Source organism: Coenobita brevimanus, chromosome 92, assembly GCF_032717465.1.
Source record: "Coenobita brevimanus isolate Jiangsu-jjx chromosome 92, ASM3271746v2, whole genome shotgun sequence".
NCBI lineage: Eukaryota > Metazoa > Arthropoda > Malacostraca > Decapoda > Coenobitidae > Coenobita > Coenobita brevimanus.
The window spans coordinates 13,919,061-13,942,612 of record NC_137045.1 but is presented as its reverse complement, the minus strand read 5'-3'; the positions used below and the strand labels follow the sequence as shown (position 1 = coordinate 13,942,612).

Here is a 23,552-nt window from a genome sequence, read left to right as displayed (position 1 = left end):
GTTAATACAGACTGTGATATAAAAAAAAACAGTTATTGAACTTAGTATCAGAGAATCATTCATAACATTCAACTGTTCCATCCACCAAAACTTGAAGCTGTATCGATTAGGTTCGTTATCATCTTACCTGGTAGGGTGGAAGTGGGAGTGAATCAGCACGAGGCAGATGCATCAGACAAGCTAAACGTGAGCATAAAAAAAATGAAATTTTTAAAACTGGGTTTACAAACAAATGGAAAGCTTTTAGGTCACTCATTCCAACTTGGGGTTACAGATGTACATAAAACTTTTTACGTCAGTTTACCAACAGATATATGTAAAGTTATCACGTCAGTTTAAAACACTTTTTAAATTGTATATAAAAGGCAGTTTTGGCATTATTTAAAAATTACACACAATAAACGAAGACTGAAATAAATATGTTCATCACTTGGTTTATGCACTTTAAAGCAACCGTTCTTCTATGAACACATGTCGCTATTGCATTTTTTTAGTACTCAGGAAATCAGGAAGGAGTGATGGAACTGAACAGATCCATGCTTGGCCTGTTGTTGCAGCCGCGTTAGAACTGGGATGAGTTGGGTTGGGTTATGTCAATTTCAGTTGGGTTAGGTTACGTTAGGTTAGGCGTAGTTAGGTTAGGTCAGGTCACTATATTTGACAGCAGACAGAGATACGAAATGCGACTGACATTTATGGATGAGAAATTGCCTCGAACTGCCAGAGTTAATAATGAACACTTTCCACGTGCATTTGATAATCAGACATCATATTTCAAATATTTATGTCCATATTAAACATCCCAACTAGACATTAACGAACTAAGATAAAAATCTTTCCTTTCAGATTAAAGTGGTGAAGTCTTACCGGGAATTGGAAGAGATCCTCCATTGATCCGGTGCCTCCAATGATCTGGTGCCTCCACTGATCCGGTGCCTCCAATGATCTGGTGCCTCCATTGATCCGGTGCCTCCAATGATCCGGTGCCTCCACTGATCTGGTGCCTTCACTGATCTGGTGCCTCCATTGATCCGGTGCCTCCACTGATCTGGTGCCTTCAATGATCCGGTGCCTCCACTGATCTGGTGCCTCTATTGATCCGGTGCCTCCATTGATCCGGTGCCTCCATTGATCCGGTGCCTCCATTGATCCGGTGCCTCCATTGATCCGGTGCCTTCACTGATCTGGTGCCTCCATTGATACGGTGCCTCCATTGATCCGGTGCCTCCATTAGTCCGAAGCCTTCACTGTTCCGGTGCCTCCAATGATCTGGTGCCTCCAATGATCTGGTGCCTCCAAAAATCCGGTGCCTCCAATGATCGGTGCCTCCAATCATCGGTGCCTTCACTGTTCCGGTGCCTCCAATGATCCGGTGCCTCCAGTGATCCAGTGCCTCCAGTGATCCAGTGCCTCCAATGATCCGGTGCCTCCAGTGATCCAGTGCCTCCAGTGATCCAGTGCCTCCAATGATCCGGTGCCTCCAGTGATCCAGTGCCTCCAGTGATCCGGTGCCTCCAGTGATCCGGTGCCTCCAGTGATCCAGTGCCTCCAATGATCCGGTGCCTCCAGTGATCCGGTGCCTCCAGTGATGCAGTGCCTCCAATGATCCGGTGCCTCCAGTGATCCAGTGCCTCCAGTGATCCGGTGCCTCCAGTGATCCGGTGCCTCCAGTGATCCAGTGCCTCCAATGATCCGGTGCCTCCAGTGATCCAGTGCCTCCAGTGATCCAGTGCCTCCAGTGATCCAGTGCCTCCAATGATCCGGTGCCTCCATTGATCCGGTGCCTCCATTGATCTGGTGCCTCCACTGATCTGATGCCTCCAATGATCTGGTGCCTCCATTGATCCGGTGCCTCCAATGATCCGATGCCTCCACTGTTACTGTGCCTCCAATGATCCGGTGCCTCCATTGATCTTGTGCCTCCAATGATCCCGTGCCTCCAATGATCCAATGCCTCCCCTGTTCCGGTGCCTTTATTGATCCGGTGCCTTCATTGATCTGGTGCCTCCATTGATCCAGTGCCTCCACTGACCCAGTACCTCCCATTGCTCCTGTGCCTCCCACTGATCCGGTGCCTCCCACTGATCCGGTGCCTCCCATTGATCTGGTGCCTCCCATTGATCCAGTGCCCCCCACTGATCCGGCGCCTCCCATTAATCCGATACACTTATTTAACAACGTATTTAACAAAATTTTGAATTCCTTTGAATTGAAATGTCAAATTGCATATACTGATTATATTTAACCTTCTTGCATGATGTATAAATAAAATGCTGCTAAATGTCTGGAAAAAATACATTTTCCCGTATGACGTTCAAGACAGTCAATATAGGAAAATATTACCCCATTAATTAAAAATTTAAAAATGGTAATATAATAAGATACCTGCAGTGTTTAAGAAGAATATTTGATTATCCCGATTAAAACACTGAATCTCCTTCATCCAGCAAGTCTATCTATCTATCTATCTATAGCCCGACGCCCTTATCCCGCAAAAGGTGGCCGCAGACAAAACGCCTCCAAGTCGCTCTGTCACCCACCATTTGACTACCCTCCCCCCAACTCACCCCCCCTCCCTCATATACCTCTCAACTCCATCCCTCCACCTCATCCTCGGTCTACCTCTCCCCCTCCCTCCCTCCACCTCACCTACATACACCCTCTTAGTCAGTCTTTCATTCTCCATTCTCTTCACATATCCAAACCACCTCAGTGTATTTCTCCTAATCTTCTCAACCACATCCACATCCACCCCACATCGTTCCTTCACTTCTTCATTCGTCAATCTGTCCCTCCACGTCACTCCACATGCTCCTCTCAAGTAACTCATTTCCACTGCTCTCACTCTTGACTTGTTCCCCTCTTGCAAGGTCCACGCCTCGCTTCCATACGTCAGGGTAGGGATCACAATACTATCATGCAGTGACTTCTTAACTTTCATACTCACCTCCCTATTTCTCATCACTGTTTTCAGTGTACCAACGACCTTCCTTCCCTGCTGTACCCTTTCACGCACTTCATCCCCCAAAGTTCCATCCTTACTCATCACACTATCCAAGTACTTGAATGCACTAACATTCTCCATATCCTCACCATCCAACCTCACTGCACACTCTGTGACTTCATTCCTCTCAAACACCATAACTTTACTTTTGTTTACATTAACTTTCAGATTCCTCCTCCTACACACTGTCCCAAATTCATTCACCAAACCTTGCAACTCCCATTCATCTTCACTCAAAAGTACTGTATCATCAGCAAACAGCAACACCGGAAGCTTCCAAATCTCACCCTCATTCATTAGAGCCACCCCCACATCCACTGCCCTACCCTCACCTCCTTTACAACCCCATCCATGTATATATTAAACAGCCATGGAGACATCACACAACCCTGTTTCAGTCCCACATTGAGATAAAAAAACTCACTCAGCTCACCATCCACTCGCACCGTAACCCTAGCTCCCTCGTACATACTCTTCACAGCACTCAACAATTTCCCCTCCACTCCATATATTCTTAATAACTTCCACATACCTTGCTTATCTATTCTGTCATAAGCTTTCTCCAAGTCCATGAAGGCAGCATACACTTTCCTTCCCTTCTCTAGATACTTCTCCACTAAACATCTTAGAACAATTATCTGATCTACACACCCTTTTCCCTTCCTAAATCCCCCTTGTTCTTCTCCAACTAGCTCTTCTGTCATATGCCTAACCCTATCAATGAGTATTCTACCATATATTTTACCAGTCACACTAAGTAGGCAAATACCCCTATGGTTACCACATACTTCTCTCTCTCCTTTTCCTTTGTATAAAGGAACAATTATACCTGATTTCCAGTCCTCTGGAACCCTTCCCTCTTCCCAAGCCAATCTACACAACTTCCATATCCACTCCACAACAATCTCACCCCCATACCTAAGCATTTCACCACACACTCCATCAATTCCTGGGGCCTTTCCCAACTTAATATTCTTCATCGCTTCCACTACTTCCACCCTATTGATCTCTTCCTCCCTCCTCTCATCTCTTCTTCTCCCAGCCATTCCCCAACCACTTATACTTGCACTGCTCTCACTCTCCACATTCAACAAATCCTCAAAGTGCTCCTTCCATCTCCTCAGTTTCTCTCTCTTCTCCACCAACAATCTATTATTCCTATCTTTCACTCCACTGTATAAATGGTGTTTATTTGCTTGTTCTAGATTCGAGATTGTACATTACAGACTTGACACCTGTGATTCCAGTTTCCTGTTACTAGTAACTTTGAGGCATATAATAATTAATACTAACAAGGCCAATAAGTTTATCGGACTTGACTAAGATACTGGACAACAAGAACAAAAATAATGTTGATTAACTCTTCAAAACAGGAGCGCAACAATTTTCAGCACAAGAAACACCGAACGAAAAATTACGACACTGGCTGAGAGAAGCCCATGGAGTGAACGTTCCTTTTAAGCGCCAATCCTCTTAGCAGCGAACCCTGTACGTCGAATTTTTGCCACACTATTAAACGTGTCGGCAGCGCTGTGAATGAAACTGTAATGACCGGGGGACTGAAGCGAAGGGGAAGGCTTTTGGAGTGCAGGTGTGAATATTAATCTGTGAAATTATGTTGGACTATAAAAAAAAAAAAAAAAAAAAAAAAGACTTTCACTGTTAGACTTTAAAAAGGGTCTTTCACTGTTACAACTTAAAAAAAATAGGTCTTTCACTGTTAAACTTTAAAAAGGGCTTCCACTTAGAAAATGTTAAAAATGTGATTACCCACGCCAATAAACCTGTTAGTACCGAGAATTAAAAATAAAAGTCATTGTATTTATATCTTCACCAAAGTCTATAAACTGTAAACACTGATGATGGAATGTGTTGTCGATTACTAAAAAGAATATAAACTTTTAAAACTCGATTGGCTCTTAAAAGTTCAAAATTACCTGACTAGGGCACATCTGGTGGATGACTTACACTTTCTCATTGTTGTCATGTTAAAATATTAGTGCTGTGTGTTCTGGACTCTGACAATTCCTTCATCCCCCCCTACCCAAAAAAGAAAAAAAAGAAAAAGAAAAAAAAAGGCAGTGTAAGTGGATTGAATGACTAGGAAATATTTCGTCATTAAGCTAGATTTTTTTTTTCCATGTTAAGGATTCAAAGACAACACAGGTAAAGGGTTAGCTGGGTTAGATAATATTTTCCTTGTGTCTCCTTATCGTTTTGGTGTTCTTCACTGTAAGTTTGGTTTCCTGTCTCATGGCAAATGTTTACATACCCTTAGCTAATGATGGCCAAATTTTTCACACAGCAACCTACTCGTCTCAAAAATATCTTCATGAATATTTCCCTCTGTTTCCTTATAGTCGTACGCGTCTCGGTATTAAGAAATGTGATATGCCTCCTACTATACTCTTATTACGCTAACTTGGCCTAAATTTTCCGTCCTTTTGCAGATTATTTCACATGGCTCGACTGAAGAATTAGAATTTATAGCTCTAAGTCCCCCCAGCCGCACTTCTTCGTGACTATTATATTCTAGTGCAGAGCTACTTTTACAACTGGGCATTCAAGATGGACAGAGGTCAATTTTAGGCCAGGTTTGAGTAAAAGTAGTATAGTAGTCCTGCTCAATGTGTTTAATACTTTATATAGTTTTCTGCACTATTGCAAGCCGGAACGTGGGGCATAGAGAGAGAGAGAGAGAGAGAGAGAGAGAGAGAGAGAGAGGTTGTGTGTGTGTGTGTGTGTGTGTGAAAAATGCATAACCCACAATACCAGTGGCCTCTATGCTGAGTAAAACCGTCTGGCAGAAGCAACAATCCATTCAATCGCACAGGGCAAGAGTTCCACCCCTTAGCTATGATCACCTAATGTTATATAGAGGAGCTGCCTAGTAAAGGAGGAGTCAGTAAAGGATATATCAAATCCCTGGTACTAAAAGCCTGTCCCCCAAAAAATAAAAATAAATAAGATGTCCCCACGGCTAAAGGAATTGACAATAAAACAGGGAACTACCGTAACGTGGATGTTGTGTGAGTTCTCTGCGGTATTCCACTTGGCCAACCACGCTTTCTCGGAGGTGGAGGTGGAGGGGGAGGTCACGGGTCTTCCGCAAACACTGTCAAATGATATACCAACTCTGACCCCTCCACCACCTTGTCCCACTGCTGGCGTGTGTGTGTGTGTGTGTGTGTGTGTGTGTTTGTGTGTGTGTGTGTGTGTGTGTGTGTGCATTAACCAAACACACAAACTATAACCATACACAAATCACCACCGGAAAAAAAAAAAAAAAAAAGAACAACACGCACTAACATAATAAAAAAAATCACCACAGAAAACTGACCGACAAACATAATCATACAGAAAATCACCACCAAAACAGAAATACACTCCACACCACCTCCAGATCCCAGCCGGCCACTGAAACGTTAAGACCAAGATGCCAAAGACCGAGGAGTGGGTCTTGAGATGGCAGTTAAGAAGGTGTGGCCCGGCGGGGATCAAGTGGTCTTCCTTGTACTCTGTGGGGGAGATGAAGGGGCAAAGAGGGTGAAGTAAGGGTGGGGAGAATTTAAGAAAAGTTAGGGGTGTGTGTGGGAAAGGGTGTGCTGAGGAGGGGGAAAGGGTGTGCTGAGGAGGGGGAGAGGGTGTGCTGAGGAGGAGGAAAAGGGTGTGCTGAGGAGGGGGAAAGGGTGTGGTGAGGAAGGGGAAAGGGTGTGCTGAGGAAGGGGAAAAGGGTGTGCTGAGGAAGGGGAAAAGGGTGTGCTGAGGAAGGGGAAAAGGGTGTGCTGAGGAGGTGGAAAGGGTGTGCTGAGGAGGGGGAGAAAGATGTCATAAGAAAGTTGAAGGAGGGGGCGTGGTTTTGTGTGGGTTGGGTGAGGGAGAGGTGGAAGGGGTGTGGAAGGGAGTTGGTATATGGAAGAGGGAGGAGACAGGGAATGGAGTGTGTGTTAGGATATGAAGAAATGTAGAGTGTCAGAGGGTGAGGGAGCAGTGAGGAGGAGGACGAGGAATGGAAGGGTTTAGAAATGGGAGGAAAGCTATATGGAGGAAGGAAGGAAAACTTGTTCTATGTAGCTGAACAGAGGAGGACAAGGGAAGGAAATGAAGGATAGTCAGAGGGGGGTGACGTAGAGGTGCAAAATTTCCGCGGGAGTGTGCCTGTGTGAGAGATGTAGCAAAGAAAAGCTACAAAGGGAAGGATTGAAGATAGAGTGTGCTGGGGAGGTTGTGAGGGGTAGGCGAAACATAGACGGGGGTTGGGTGGAAGGTTTGAGTGTATGAATGGAGTGGTGGAAAGGAAAATGGAGGTTACTGGAAGAGATAGAGAGGGGTGTGTGATTTGTGTGTGTGTGGCGGGGGGGAGGCTGAAGGAGGAGTTGGGGGAAACGTGAGGGAGAATTAAAAGGGGGTTGGGGTGTGTGGGAGGGAGTGGTGAGAAGTTACGAAAGGGGGAGATGATTGGGTGGTTAAGCAGTGGGGAGAGGAGGGGGTAGGTAAACCAAAGAGGGGGAGAAGTAGGGATGGAGGGGGGGGGAAGAAGAGACTGAGGGGGTTGATGAGGGCCGTAAAGAGGGGAAGTATGGCTGAGATGGTGGTGGCGTGTGCTGCTGAGGAACGGGAGAAAATGAACAGTCTAGGAGGAGAAGAAAGAAGAGGTGGATGTGGAAGAGCATATAAAACAAGAAAAAGAAAAAGAAAAGGCAGCAGAGTATGTCAAACGAGAACAGAGTGGTAACCTATTCACATCGATAATGTTGTTCTTACTTTTAATCTTGATACGACCAAACTACTGACATGAAGTTATATTAGACTCATTGCTGGGAAGAGGATGGAAACAATCATTAAGGGTGTTCAGTGGTTGTTGGGATGCTTGTGTAAAAAAAAAAAATAGTATAACCGTAGTATCAGTATTATGGTTCTTATCATTAGTAATATTGCTGTTTAGTTATTATTGCTGCTGGTGTTTTGGTTATTATCATTACTAATATTACTGTTGTTATAATTGCTGTTGGTGTTATTTTGGTTATTACTAATATTACTGTTGTTATCGCTACTGATGTTATCAGGTTATTATCATTACTAATATTACTACTATTATAATTGTTACTGTTGTTATCTGTTATCATATGGGTTAGTAGCTGTTAGTTTTCATTTCAAACCTGATGTCATGGTTCTGGCTCTTCAGTACGATGATTTTTGCTCCAATTTCTTCTTACCATTAACTGGCGATTTTTTTTTTTTTTTTTCAGCTTAAGAAAGATTTTTAGTAGTGACGGGACGACTAAAGGCCATATGTACCTCCTCCAGTTCGAAAGTCTCTCCACATTTGAAGAAGTGTCTGGTAGAAGCAAAACAAGAATATAACGAAGGTAAATGAAGAGATGGAGATTAACATAAAACAACACAACACAGGAATATAAAATAGGTCATTGGAGGGATGGGCTTAAATATAACACATATAATAAACATCTATTACGAGGCAAGACATACCATGCGATAAGACGGCAGTAAAAGAAGCCAATTAAAAGCCTGGCGAACCAATTAAAAAGAAGTAAATGTGAAAAACAGAGCGCTAAAAAAACAGTATATGATTTTTAAAAAGTAATTATAACAGAATACTCAGATAGCCGGAAAAATAAATAAATAATGAAACTGCACTAAATGGAATGAGTTAAAAGAATGAATGGTATGGACGAAAGAAAGGTGGACATGACTGAGGAAGGACAGAAGCAATAGAAATGAGCCTCTACCACAGTTCGAGAGAGAGAGAGAGAGAGAGAGAGAGAGAGAGAGAGAGAGAGAGAGAGAAATGAACTCCTCTAAGTGAAATGTAGGAATTAATAACACCACTCATCAGACAGTATTTTTATTGATATCGTCGACATAACACAAGACTCTTCAGGTACAGACAGACTAAACCTGGGGATCTGTACGCTGGTTTGGAAGACAGGCGAGTGGCTTGGGGTTAAGTTGGGTTGGGTTGAAGTGGGTTTGGATTGGGTTGGGTTGAAGTGGGTTTGGATTGGGTTGGGTTGAAGTGGGTTTGGATTGGGTTGGGTTGAAGTGGGTTGGGTTGGATTGGGTTGGGTTGAGGTGGGTTTGGGTTGGGTTGAGGTGGGTTTGGGTTGGGTTGAGATGGGTTATGTTGGGTTGGGTTGGGTTACATTGGGTTAGGTTGAACTGGATGAGGTTAGAGTGCGTTAGTCTCAGTTGGATTAGATTGGGTTAGGTTTTATTAGTTGGGATGGACTGGGTTAGACTGGGTTTGGTTAAGGTGAATTAGGTTGTTAGGTTAGACTGGGTTAGGATGGGTTGGGTAACCAAAAAATATAGTTAATAAGGTTGTTTTTGACTTAGGGTCTGGGGTAAACTGTACAGACTTTGGACCGAAATTGTTCAGAGACCGATCCGTTGAGGGGCCGAGATTGTACCGCTTGGCCGAAATAGTAGAGACCTAATTTGGACAGAGGGGTCGAGCTTGTACACAGGGACCGAATGTGTACAGAGGGGACAAGCTTGTACAGAAGGACCAAATTTGTACATGGACCAAATGTATGAGAGGCTGTGACCGTAGAGAGACCGAATTTGTACGAAGTGCCATATTTAAAAAGAAGGACCAAGAGAGTACAGACACCTAATCTGTACGGAGATCGATTTGCAGAGATCGAATTTGTTGGGAGAGTTCGAGAGTGTACAAAGGGAATGAATTTAGTACAAACAGTGTCCCTAGAACTTACAGAATTTAGTACAAACAGTGTCCCTAGAACGTGCAGAATTTAGTACAGTGTCCCTAGAACGTACAATCTTCGAAAGGCTGAAATTATACAAACTTTGGGCAAAACGACCAAAATGTACAATGATACCGAGGCTGACCCAGAACCGTACACCTCGCGAGTCCCAAGATGTACAAAGTGTGGAGCCAGTTGCACATACGGACTGAGAACATTACGGAATTTAAGTTCAAGAATGTACAGAATTTCGGCTAAGAATGGGCAGACTTTAGACTAAAAATGTACAGAGCTGGGGTTAAGAATGTATAGAACTTAGGCTAAAAATGTACAGATTGTGAGCCACGAGTTGTACAGAGGGACCGAAACTGTACAGACTCTAAAGCCGCAGTTGAACGTATCGTGAGTCCAAGTTGTGATGCTTTTACCAGATGTACGGACTACGGGTCGGGAAACTGCTGACTGTAGACCAAGACTATTGTACACAGGAGCCGAAAAATACAGAGGACCGGAGAACGTACAGAATACAGACTGAAAATGCACAACTTCTGGGATCGATACTGTACAAACTCTAGATCGAAAATGTACACAGGAACCAGATATGTACAGACTATGGGTAGATATGTTCAGAAATTGCAATAAATGCCAACATTATAGAGGAACCACGAAACACAATAAAACAATGCCCGGAAGTGTACATACTATCATACTGCGAACTCAGACTAGACATAACCAAATTGTACAAACTTCAGACTGAGCTTGTACATACAGTAAGCAAAGGTTGTACAGATTACTATGCGAACACTGTACACCCTTAAGAATAATGGCTGGAATATGTTCGTCTGACGTCAGGTGGAGCAAAAGACAAAACGGACGCGAATATAATTGTCTGAGGTTCACCGGAATAAAATACAAAGTTCGTGGACTGTGATTGTTGAGATTATTTTGTACACTGTGACATCTGGGGTCCTTGTGACATCGGGAACTCCATGTGATCCGAACCCCCTGTGACATCGGGACCCCCTGTGATATATGGACCCCGTGACATTTCGATCCCTGTGACATACGGAACCCATACGACACCCGGAGCCTCATGATATCCGACCCTTGTGACATCTGAACCTCCTGTGACACCTGAACCCCCTGTGACATACGGCCTCTGTGACATCTGGATCCCTCCTGACACAATACATAATAAACTCGGATAAAATAACACAATAATCATTGCAATAGACCATAGTAGTTTACGATTATAATAGCCTAGAATCGTGATGGGACGTTCTCGTGGTCTTAGGACGCTCCCAGGCGCGTTTTCAGTAAATTATTATTATTATTATTATTGTCACATATCCTCCCTCCTTGGACATCGGGAATTCTTAAATGAGTTACACATTTTATATCGCTCAGAACAAACGTACATTCAAGGGTTAGGATCAACGCCCAATAACTCCTTGAAGTAACAGGATAATTTGTTCCCCTTCATTCTCGATTTACTAGGCTAATAGGACTGCTCTGTTAGTAAATATTAACAAAAAAAAAAAAAAAAAAGTCGCGTACGTTATTTTCTGAGTTCTAACATTATTTTTTTCCTTTTTTTTTTTTTTTCATATCGACACTGTGGGCATGAAATACACACAACAGGATCACAATACATGTGGAAATAAACTAGAAAAGAAAAGTACTGGGAGACTCCAAAGGCCACGAGAACACGATCCAATCCCTTAAGAAAAGATCCAACAGCCGCTTAGTTGCGCAGGACACGTTTAAAGAGAGAGAGAGAGAGAGAGAGAGAGAGAGAGAGAGAGAGAGAGAGAGAGAGAGAGGTAATACGGAGACAGTATCGCTATGTACAGGAGGGTATGTACATTATGCATAAACTCTACATCAACCCTTTCACCACGAGGACCTCATTGTATTCTGATTCCAGACAATTTTGTTGACCTTCGGGGAGGCTTTTCGATCTAGAGGTGGTTTTAAAGAGAGAGAGAGAGAGAGAGAGAGAATGACCCCCCCTTCACAGCTTGAGATCAATTCGTATTATAACCAGAAAAAAAGTCCACTTTTTTTTTTTTTTTTGTTCTCGCTACCTTCAGACGATTTTATTCAAGCATAGGGAGAATTTTCAAGCAGAAGGAGGGGTTAGACAGGATTATATATAGCCTCCATCAACCCCATTACCACGCAAAACCCTCCCTACCATTAAAAAAAAACCGTCTTTAGGGAGCAAGACTATAATAACAATCGTCCTCGGGCAAAAGGGCCTGAAGTGTTGTATAATAATTGGCTCTATTAACTGTGTGGCCTTACTTATCTATTTATCTATTTATTGTCGTCATTTACATTTATTACATGATTTATAAAGATGTATCGACGTAACTTGATCCAATATGGCACAAACATCTTAAAATTCTCCTCCGGTTTACAGAGAAGAGATGCGACTGGCGGAGAGTGAGAGAGACAGATAAAGACAACTAGGTGGACAGATAGGTGGGGATGTAAGTTGATGAAGACGAGAGAGAGAGAGAGAGACAGAGAGAGAGAGAGAGAGAACAATGCTACCTAAACCTCAGTCGCATGTACACAAACTAATTCTTATTGTACACACCAGAACACTATGTACACCACTCCGGCGGTAGGGAAAAGAACAGCTATATGTACACAGATCAGGGCATGCAGTTACGTCACCTCCCATGTACACACGCAAAAAAAATCCTTACTTTTTTTTTTTTTTTTTGGCTTATATAGTCCGCAAAAAGACAAAAAAGTCCTTCTCACTGACATAGCAAAAAATGATCAATATTCTGGCCAGCTTATGTACAGTTAGCAACAAAAATATCGTTACACTGTCTTTACATTCTGAAATACTTGGTGCTAACTTTCGAAATTCCGTTCTTTTTGGCCTGTCCCCAAAACGATGTATTATTTACTACGGTTTCACTCATTATCCCGTTATCATTAGCTGGCATCCACTGACGCGGTCCTCATAAACGTCGGTGCGCATCACTTGACGTATTTTGCATTCTGAGGGAGGGTTTAATGTGTGAGTTACTTGCCAGATGGTCCCATGTTCTCAGGCTTTGTGTTACTCTACTTCATTTACCACACACACTGACTTTTATTTTACGTTATTTATTTATTTATTTATTTTTTTAATCACTGGTCATATACCAATTAAAACCTGTATGCATGAATTCACATGCTCAATTTTCCCGCCTGACACTAACGTAAGGCAACATCATATTCTATGCGATAATATATTGATGGGAGGGTCATTAACTCATTTTTACTCCTCCCTTACCAAAATGAGTGAAATAAAAATAAATAGAATCTTGCATTGAGAAATAATGATGTTTCAATGCAACTAACGAAAAAAAAAAAAGTAGTTGCAGCATAAATGTTTAGTTTAAGAAAGCTTCAATGAAAAACGATATCTTTAAATTCAACCAGTTTCCACAATAACAAATCATCCTCTAAGGCAATCTACTGTAGATCAAGTTGACATGGCCAATTAATAAGTACGTATATTAATATATATAATGGTAACTGATCTAGCTTCACTGAAATGGACCAGACCTTTACTCTCCTACAACTGCTACCCTGCTTTACTTCACGTATCTTCTGTTATACACATTAATACTGAATTACTCTGATTATGATATATATATATATATATATATATATATATATATATATATATATATATATGCAGCCTCTGTGGTAGAGTGTGCATTTCCATACGCTGAAGAACGAGAGTTCGCGCCCCGCTAGGGTAATAAACTTTGGGAGCGTTCTTCCGACCACGTACTGCATTGGCGGACGCAAGGGGTGCTGTGGCTGAACCAGTGTCGCATACTATAAAGTATGCTTGCACCCAGTCGGCTTGCGCGGGCCGATTACACTTGGTTCACAGACTACACACACATCCAAAGCCACTCCAACACCACAATTACACTTACAAGCACTTCTCACCCTACACACAATCTCTGCCAGACAGCCTAAGCCACCTGGTAGAGATACATTGACTGTATCATCCCCACTTCGCTTGGGATAGGCCGGTCCTGCGTGGACACTCAAACGACTGAGATGAGACGATATATATATATATATATATATATATATATATATATATATATATATATCCTCGTACAGAAGACAAATGAACTTATAACTCGACTGGAACACTAATTAATGTAAGAAATTTAAACCTAGGATGGAAAACTCATTAAATATTTGAAAACAATATATTTAATGGAAAATAAACTGATATTGAGAAACTTATGCCTTGAATGGATAATTCATTAAGAAAAAATTATACCTTGAATAAAGAAGGAATAAAATACGAATCTTACCTTGAATGAGAAACTTGTTAAATGGAAAGTTTATCGCTTGAATGGACCCCAATTAGAAAATGAAAAAACATACACTGAATGGTTAGCGGATCAAAAACTAAAGTTTATATATTTAAACTAAAAACTAATTATCAAAAATATACCCTGAATGGAAAACTACCTAAAAAATATAAAACACACCTTGAATGAAAAACAATGAAAATGGAACAGTTTAACCATTAAAAAATTAAAAATAGAAATTGTAGACCTTCAGTGGAAACCTAATTTAAAAATGGAAATGAATATCTTGAATGGTAAACTTAAATACAAAATATACAACTTTAATGGAACACTTAGCCCTATTAAAAAAAGGTAGACTTCGTCCTTAAATTGAAAACTGATTGAAGCCGAGAAAAATAATGTTCAGTCAAATTAAAATACAATGTGGGAATTAGTAAAGTTCAAAATAATTACCAATACAGAATTTTGTAGGTAATATTGGCTTCCTTCCTTCTTCATTGAAATGGATGCATCGTAATGAAGTACCACTATAACTGGTACTGGAGTGGGATGCCTTCATGTGGTGGCACCGATATACCCTGGCGGCTCAGCTGTTTGGTTATACTGTACAAAACATCCCTCAGTTACCTACATATCCCCCGTAAGGAGGATGGTGGACAGCACAAGGGCAATATAAGCTTGTTGTCCACAGGGTTCACATTTCACATGAACCTTGGGCCACCACCACCACCACCACCACTGCTACTACCACTGTCTACTACTACTACCACTACATCTATAACAAAAATAAAAAATTAACACCAAGTAATCTAAGAAAAAGGACGATTTCTCATTATTACAAACTAATGTATTAAGCTCCATTTGAAAAAAAAAAGAAAAAAAAGAAAAAGAAAAAAACTTCCTGCAGGGGAAGCAATTCGTTATAAAAGAAACTGAAAAATTACGAGTTAAATTTATTGAAGAACTAAAAAATGAAACGGAACAATCACTACCAAAACTACACAACAACAATAAACTAATAATATACTCTACTGTTTAGCATCCTTCACTAACCACTGATCATTTTCAACTCCATCAGCCATTAATATTAAATAACTTGGCACCAGCTTCAGTTCCATTTATAAGGCATTAGGGGAAAGTGGATAATTTATTACTGGGGGGGGGGGGGATGCAAGGCCTTTGGGAACCGGTCACCTAGTCTCTGTCCAGAGGTGGATACATAGATTCAAATAAGGTATCAAATTATGGGAAAAAAATTAACTTGATGAATAAAAATACGACTCTGAAATACTGGAAAGCACCTCCCATATCTCAAATTAATGAAAATATTGGTAACGATACTTGGTTTGCTGACTGCACAAAACTCTCCAAATGTCCACTAGCATATACTGACTTGCTGCCTTCAGATCTGATAAATTTTACTAACAGGAGCATCTTTAATATTTACTGGCAATATTCTAATCTTTCCTCACCAACGTCTATTGTTCTTAGTATTACTGATATTAACTCTAATTTTCACTTACACTCGTAATCATCTTTTATCATTTACTGAGTTTATCCTTATTTTCTTTACTAGCACTCCTTATTAATCGTAACATTTACTGAGTTTTCTTAATATCATCACACACTCATCATCATCCTTAACAGTTACTTAAGTTATACTGATTTTCCTTCTTACCAGTGTTTATCTTTATTATTATTTTCTTTATTAACACCATCACTATTAATATGAACTGTAACTATCCTTCTTTCCTTTTAGAAATTATCCACATTTTCTTTTTTTAAACTTATTTTCTTGTTTTAACACTCATCATCCTTAACATTAACTGATAATTATCCTTATTATCTGTATTAACACACTTGATTATCCTTAACATTAACTGAAATTATCCTTATCTTTACACTCCTTATCACCTCCCTATCCACTTAAAAAAAAAACTGGATACATGGAGGAGAGGGAGGAGGGGGAGGGGGAACGGGAGGGGGAGGAGGAGGGGGAACGGGAGGGGGAGGAGGAGCGGGAGGCGGAGGGGAGGGGGGAAACTATAGAAAATTTGGCCTCTTTAGAATCACACGTCCGTAGTACGAAAACAGAGTGCATCAAGGGCAGGGCAAACCCCCACATTTTCTGGAAACACACGATAAAAATGGCTCCTCTCATTACTGAAACACAAGATGGAAAATAAACATAAGTCTGACCTCATTACTGGAGAAAAAAAAAAGTTAAAAAAAAAAACTATGACCTCACTAACTGGAAGAAAGTATGAGTGATGTGGAGGGGGAGAGGAGCAGGGGGCGATCAAAGATGAGATGGAGAGATGGAGTGAAGAGATAAAAAGGGGAGTGTGTGAGCTGGAGGGAAGACAGTCACACAGCAGAGGACAGGGCAACATGGGGGTGAATTGTTTGTGAACAACCCTTACGGAATTAAAGCGTCTGGCAACAGATAGATAGACAGATAGATAGATGGATAGAATGCTTGATATAGATAGATGGATGGACAAATTCATGGATATAGGGGCCTACCCACACCCTGGCACATCCAGTTTTCATAATACGGCTGACTTTCTTTTACAACAGGACTACCGAGCTACGATACAATCCTACATTACAACTTCTCCCTCCTCTAGTTGCCTACAGTTCCTAAGCCGGTATTCTCGTAGGGATGACGAGGCTTCTTAGCACCTTTCCCATGGCAATTTATCCTGTTTCTTACAACTCAATATTCTCTTTTATGTTATTTAATCTTTTGAAAATATCGACCAAATGTGAGAAAATAACCCTAAACGAGAACATTAAAGGGCCAGATGCGAAATAAATCGCTAAGGATCAGGTGCTACGTAGCCTTCTTAGCTGACGAGAGGTACAGGCCCTAGAGACAGGCTAGGGAGCAGAGGGCCAAGACAACGTGAGCTGGGAGGTACCTGAGGAAGTCGCTGAAGGAGACGAAGGATAAGGAGTAGAGGAGGAGGAGGAGAGGATCAAGCAAGGGCCCCACAAACCCCCTCGGACTCCTGGCAAAAGAGGAGCAAGAGGAGGAAGAGGAGGAGGAAGGAGGAGGAAGGGGCGAATCGTGGTCAAGTCCCTGGTTGAGGATCCGGTTGTTGATCTGGTGCTGTTGGGTCTTGTAGTTCCTCTGTGGGGATTTCCTCAGGTCTTCCTGATCCTCCTTCAAGGCAGAGGAACCGTCTGAGGAGGAGAGAGAAAAAAATTATAGTGGTTTTGAAATATCTGGATTTTTTTTTTTTTTAATGCAGTATGTAGCCTCTTAATGTATCTAATGTTTTATCTTACTGACTGACCCTGGTATAGTGATGTTCCTTTTTTCAATTAATTCTTGCTGTATCCATACGACTTATCTTACTTGGCGCGTTTCGAGGTGGATTGATCAGGTATAGGATTTATTAACTCCATTAAAAAATGAACGAAATAAATTTAATTGGGAAAACAGTTCTATACACGCGAAGCAGATTTCCATTATTAGTAGAGGAGGTCTTCTGGTTATCAACTGAGGAAACAGCCCAAGTAAATTTCGTCCACTTAAATAAATAGATTATAATAAGCCTGTCACTACTCTGTCTACCTTCTCCTCTTCCCCGAACACCCCTGTCACCCCTCTCACCGTTGTCCTTGCTCCAGTTGACGGCCGAGAGAGAAGACTTCCCGTACGTGTTGTCTTTCTTCTCGTAGCCTGTTGGAGGGAAGAGAAAAGTGGTTACGCTTTCGTTTTGCTCAAAATTCCAGCTGGTTAAAGGCGGTGCAAACGAAGATGAAACACTTATCACGTAAACGTAAAGTGTACTGAGCTTATGAATAAAATAGCGGTGAACAAAGACAGGGCTGATGATACCATGATATGAAGTAAATAATAAGGCTATACAATAAGGAAAATAGCAATCAATACCATCATCCTTCTAATTGCCATGTTATAACTGACCTGCTGTAGTTAGTACTGAACCACCACGGGCAAAGGTAATACCATAATCATAGTATTATCAATAACTTATCCATACAAATATCTAACTGCAAGAACAGTAACAAAGCAACCTATCTTCACATATCCTCTATTCACAACAACCTAATCTAACATAACTTTTACCCACAGTAAAAATCCTCACAACCTCTACCCACAATAACCTGTCCTCACATAACTTTTACCCACAACAACCTATCCTCACATAACCTCAACCCACAACAACTTATCCTCACATAACCTCTACCCACAACAACCTATCCTCACATAACCTCAACCCACAACAACCTATCCTCACATAACCTCTACCCACAACAACCTATCCTCACATAATCTCTACCCATAACAACCTATCCTCACATAACCTCTACCCACAACAACCTATCCTCACATAACCTCTACCCACAACAACCTAGCCTCACATAACCTCTACCCACAACAACCTAGCCTCACATAATCTCTACCCACAACAACCTAGCCTCACATAACTTACCTAAAACATGCCATCCCCACATGTCCTGTACTCACAACCTATCCTCAACTTTTACCTACAACAAGCCATCCCCACATATCCTCTACCCACAACTTATCCTCACATAACCTCTGCAGTATGTACTTAGACAGGTTAATGAATACATAACTAATTGTGAGACTAAGCAATTCCCTCCCCAACGCACCTTTATAGAGTGCGTTGCGGCTGTCCAGGAAGGGTGGTACCAAAGCTGAGACCCGTATACAACAACTGCATCAATAAACACCCCATGCCACCCTATTAAGTTGCAAATCTTCCCACCTGCTTTCCTTAATCAATGTCCCCTGTAACTCACCCAATCCCCTCCCCCTCCATGCTCCTTTACTGAACACTGATGGAAAGGTTCTGATTCCCCTTAGAAAGATACAAATCCTCCCCTCCTACTCGCATAAAGTATATCAAGTAATCCCTGTAAATCCGCATATCCCTTCCCTATGTCAGCGTTTATTGATTCCCTCTGTAAATCACCCAGTCCCTCCTCCAACGCACCTTTATCGAGTGCGTTGCGGTTATGCTGGAAGGGCACTGATGCTGAGACCCTGATGACCTGCTCAGCACCCCCTTGGCTGTTGTTGGCGATGCAGTTGTACTCCCCTATATCGGCCAGGGTGACGTGGGTGATGGTCAGCAGCATGTGGGTCTTGTACTTCTGATTCCCTGGTACCGCCTTCACCTCGTACCTGATGAGGGAGATGATGGAGAGGAGAATGGGGAGTGCTGACTGAGAGAAATACTGACTGGGGAGATTAGGTGGAAATATGAAATGTCGAGGAGGAAGTGAAAGAAATGGAAGTATGGAATGCTGACTAACGGAGAAATGCTGACTGGAGGTGAAGGAGAGAGGAATATGGGATGCTAACTGGAATGAATGCTGACTGGAGAGGTGAAGATGGAAATATGAATTGCTGACAGACTAGGAGAAATGCTGACTGAAGAGGTGATGTTGGAAATATGGAATGCTGCTGACTGGGAGAAATGCCGAGTGGAGAGGTGGTGAGGGGAATATCGGTGCTGACTGGGATAAATGCTGACGGGCGAAGTGAATGAGATGGAAATATGGAATGCTGACTGACGGAGAAATGCTGACTGTGAAGGAGAGGGTGAAGGGGAAAAGTAATGCTGAATGAGAGAGGTGTGAGTTACGTTACGGTATTTGTTTTCTGATTTGTTTATGTCCCAGATGAAGAGTTTAAAATGCAGGCCGTGGTGGACATTCACTATCATGCTCATGCTCATCATCATCATCATCACCACCACCACCACCTAACGTAACCCAACCCAGCCCAACACAACACAACCTAACCCAACCCAGCCCCACCCAATCCAACCAACCTAACCTACCCACAGTTACCCCCCTCCACTCACTTATCGTCAGAGTGTAGGATGTCGATGCCGTTGGGTCTCTTCCAGTAGTTCAGACCCTGGGGCCACGCCTCGATGTAGCAGTCGATGGTCACGTTCTGCCCGATGGGGACGCCGACCAGCTGGTGGGGAACGATGACTGTGGGCAGGACTGTGGGGGAAAGGAGAGGTGAGGTGAGGAAAAAATAATAGACGCTCTGTGTCTGTCTGTCTGTCTGTCTGTCTGTCTGTCTCTCTCTCTCTCAAACACAAAGACAAACAAGCAAATATTTTAAGTCAGACAACAGGCAGACAGATAGGCACATACAAACAACTAGCCAAAAAATGAGACAGACAGTCACATAATGACAAACAGACAAATACATAAACAAAGACTAACAGACTCAAACTCCACAGAAACGAGATAAACACGTACATGCAGAGAAAAGATAAATATGAAGCTACATAAACAAAATATAAAGAACTAGAAAGAGAGTGGACGTATTCTCAGGTAACCTTTGCACTTGCTGTATGAAGAATTACGTTGGTGGTGACAGACAGGCAGGCAGACAGACAGACAGGCAGACACACAGACAGCTACTAAGGCACAGGACAGGCAGATGCATAAACACAAGTCAGACACTGATAGACAGACATGGAAACAGACAAGTAGATAAAGAGACAGCTTGATTAATCTCTGGAAAAGATACACAAACACAATGACTGAGGGAAAAAAGACAAGGAAGTTGATGGAGAAATATACTCAATAAACAGAGACATCAGATAAACATTCCCCCAAAAACAGATAAACAGAAGCATCATATAAACCTATTCAATAAGCAAGTCATGCAGACATACATATTCAAGAATACACTCAATAAACTAACAGAGGCAGATATAGTAGGAAAACACCCTCAAATAAACAGTGAAACGGAAAGGCATTAAATAAACACTCAACAGATAGACACATATCAGATGAATATCCTCAATAAACAGGTAAATGCATTATATATACACTCAACAAACAGATAAGAGACATAAGATAATCATAATAAATAAGGCGAAAAAGAGGCAAAGATATTAGATATACATTTTCTATAAGCAGAATAAGAAAACGACTGTAGATAAACACTCTCATATGAACATGAGACATTAAACTCACATACTCTATAAAAACATACGAGACAGCAGATAAACTTTCTCAAGTAAAGAGATAAAAGAGACATTAAATAAACATAAGCAGATAAAGATGCAAAGATACATTAGATAAATATGCCCAACAAACGAATAAAAAATACAAATAAAGGTACTCACACTTAACGTTAACCTCAATACGCTTGCTGACGGAGGGAGGGACCCCGTTGGTGGCAATGCACAGGTAGGCGCCCATGTCACTCCTTGTCACCCCACGAAGGCGCAACAGAGGGCCGGGCACCTCCATCACTAGTGTCAGGAGAAGGAGAGGGAGGCCAAGTTACCTAAAGTCACATAGACCATACCGTACAGACACAGAGAGGGAGTGAGAGGGTGGCCAAAGCTGGGGGGTGAGTGAGGTGGAAAGGTGAGGTGATGGAAGGGGAGTGAAGAGTGAAAGGCTGAGGCATGGATATAAAAAAAATAACCACGTGTAATCCAGTGCGGAAATCCACTGTCGTTGAGATAGATATGGTTAAATCAAGACAGTCATTAGTACAGATATGAGGGAATTTAGTTGCCATAATGGGATGTGTATTTCTTTTGACTCAGATAAGCAAAGATGTTTATGAAGTAGTAGTAGTAGTAGTAGTAGTAACAGTAGTAGTAGTAGCAGTAGGAATAATAATAATAATAATAATAATAATAATAATAATAATAATAATAATACAAACTACCACTACTTCACTGAGTATGCCACCAACCAACCATCAAGCCACTTTTAATTAACCAATCAACTATCCGATACACAACCAGCTTAAAATACAACAATCTGATCCTATGACCTCAGCAATCTAGTCACCCAATCAACCGCCTAATCCACCAACCCTTCAATAACCCAGCCCCCAATCACCCAACCAAACCCTCAGTACGTTACACAAATGGGGTGGTGTGATTTGACCTCATCCATAATCAACCAACCAATCCCCAAATCAACCACCGCTAATTAATCAACCAATTCCCCAATCCCCCCCCCCCCCGGTACATACATGAGGTGGTGTGGTTGGCCCTGATTGGCTGGTTGTCCTCACGTCGCCACTTGATGCTGGGGACGGGCCTGCCTCTAGCACTGCAGGCCAGGGTCAGGTCCATGCGCTCCTGAAGGCTCACGTCACCGCTGCTCATGTCGTCCTTGATGTACGGAGGCACTGTGCAGGGAGAGAGGCATGACTAAAGGGTGAGAGGGAGAAGGGAAAGTGTGATAAGTGTAGAATCGGATGTTTTATTTCTCTCTCACTCTCCCTCTCTCTCTCATGCACTTATCAATCCGTGTCCACCTACACAGAATCTACCTAAAAACTACCTGTCTACGTATATATACGTGGGTCTGTCTGTTTACCTGTTTACTACCCACCTAATACCTACCTGTCAATGTCCACCTACCTACCATCTGATATCCTACCTGTCAATCTGTGTCTATCTACTCACAAAATACCCCAGTATCTACCCACTATCTACCCATCTATCTACCTCCTCATACCCACCTACAACCCCCACGTGACCTGTCTGGCTGATGGCGACCTCCGTGTTGATCTGACACATGTAGGTGCCCGCATCGCCCGGCCGCAAGTTCTTGATCGTCAGGTACCAGGTGCGGTGACCGTCGTGGGAGACTCCGATGCGGTTGTTGCGGGTGATGACGTGCTTACCGACCGTCAGGATGGCAGAGCGATCTTTCTGGATCCACGCTAGCTGTTTGGAGGAGACGGAGAGGGAGAATGGGTTACGAAATGGGAGAAGGGGAAAATGGGAGTGCAGTTTAATGGGACATGGGTGATGGGATTAATTTTCCGACTGTGAGGATGGCTGAGAGAGAGAGAGAGAGAGAGAGAGAGAGAGAGAGAGACTAACCTGCCGATTTTCATTCAGCAAAAACCTTAAACATTCACTCCATTAACGTACCAAGCACCATAACATTTTTTTTTTCATTTCATTTTTGCTACCGATAAACAACTATATTTCAGCTTTAGTGACACCTCTCGTACTAAAGGGGTTCAGGTCAAGGTCAAAGGTCAATAGGATAATGTTAGGGAACTGTAAAAAGTGGAATATCAGTAGGAGGGAGATTAGCTGCGGTGTATGGGCGAGTTTTGTTGTGGCCGTGATAAAAGGTCACAGTGACGCAGGTCAGAGATGAATGTGTTTGAAAGAAGAATTACAGTATTGCACACACCCACACACATACACCCCCCCACACACACACACAAACTCCCTTGTGGGTCGTTGTGGGTCAAAACATTTTTCTGAGGCGGAGGAAATTAACTAAAAAAAAAAAAAGAAAAAAAGAAAAAAGAAAAAAAGAAAACGGGGTAAAGGCTGCGAATTTCCAGGGGTAACTCGATCAGTCAAGACCCGGACTCAGACAACACTTAGGATCTGACAGGTCTTTTAATCACACGTACGGGGCAATTACTTCTCAGGATTAACCCCT

General features: G+C 42.2%; 1 protein-coding gene across 1 annotated transcript in view; it reads right to left on the bottom strand.

The window, feature by feature from the left end:
• Positions 1-16,731: 16,731 nt before the first annotated feature.
• LOC145412090 (lachesin-like) overlaps positions 16,732-23,552 on the bottom strand; it is a 36,894-nt gene continuing 30,073 nt past the window's right edge. The window contains exons 3-9 of the mRNA XM_080282007.1: positions 22,606-22,813; positions 22,111-22,269; positions 21,242-21,370; positions 19,952-20,099; positions 19,076-19,266; positions 17,704-17,772; positions 16,732-17,270 (exon numbers count right to left, since the gene is read on the bottom strand). Coding sequence (XP_080138133.1) covers positions 16,954-17,270; positions 17,704-17,772; positions 19,076-19,266; positions 19,952-20,099; positions 21,242-21,370; positions 22,111-22,269; positions 22,606-22,813 — 1,221 coding nt within the window. The 3' untranslated portion in view covers positions 16,732-16,953. The remainder of the gene's footprint in view (positions 17,271-17,703; positions 17,773-19,075; positions 19,267-19,951; positions 20,100-21,241; positions 21,371-22,110; positions 22,270-22,605; positions 22,814-23,552) is intronic.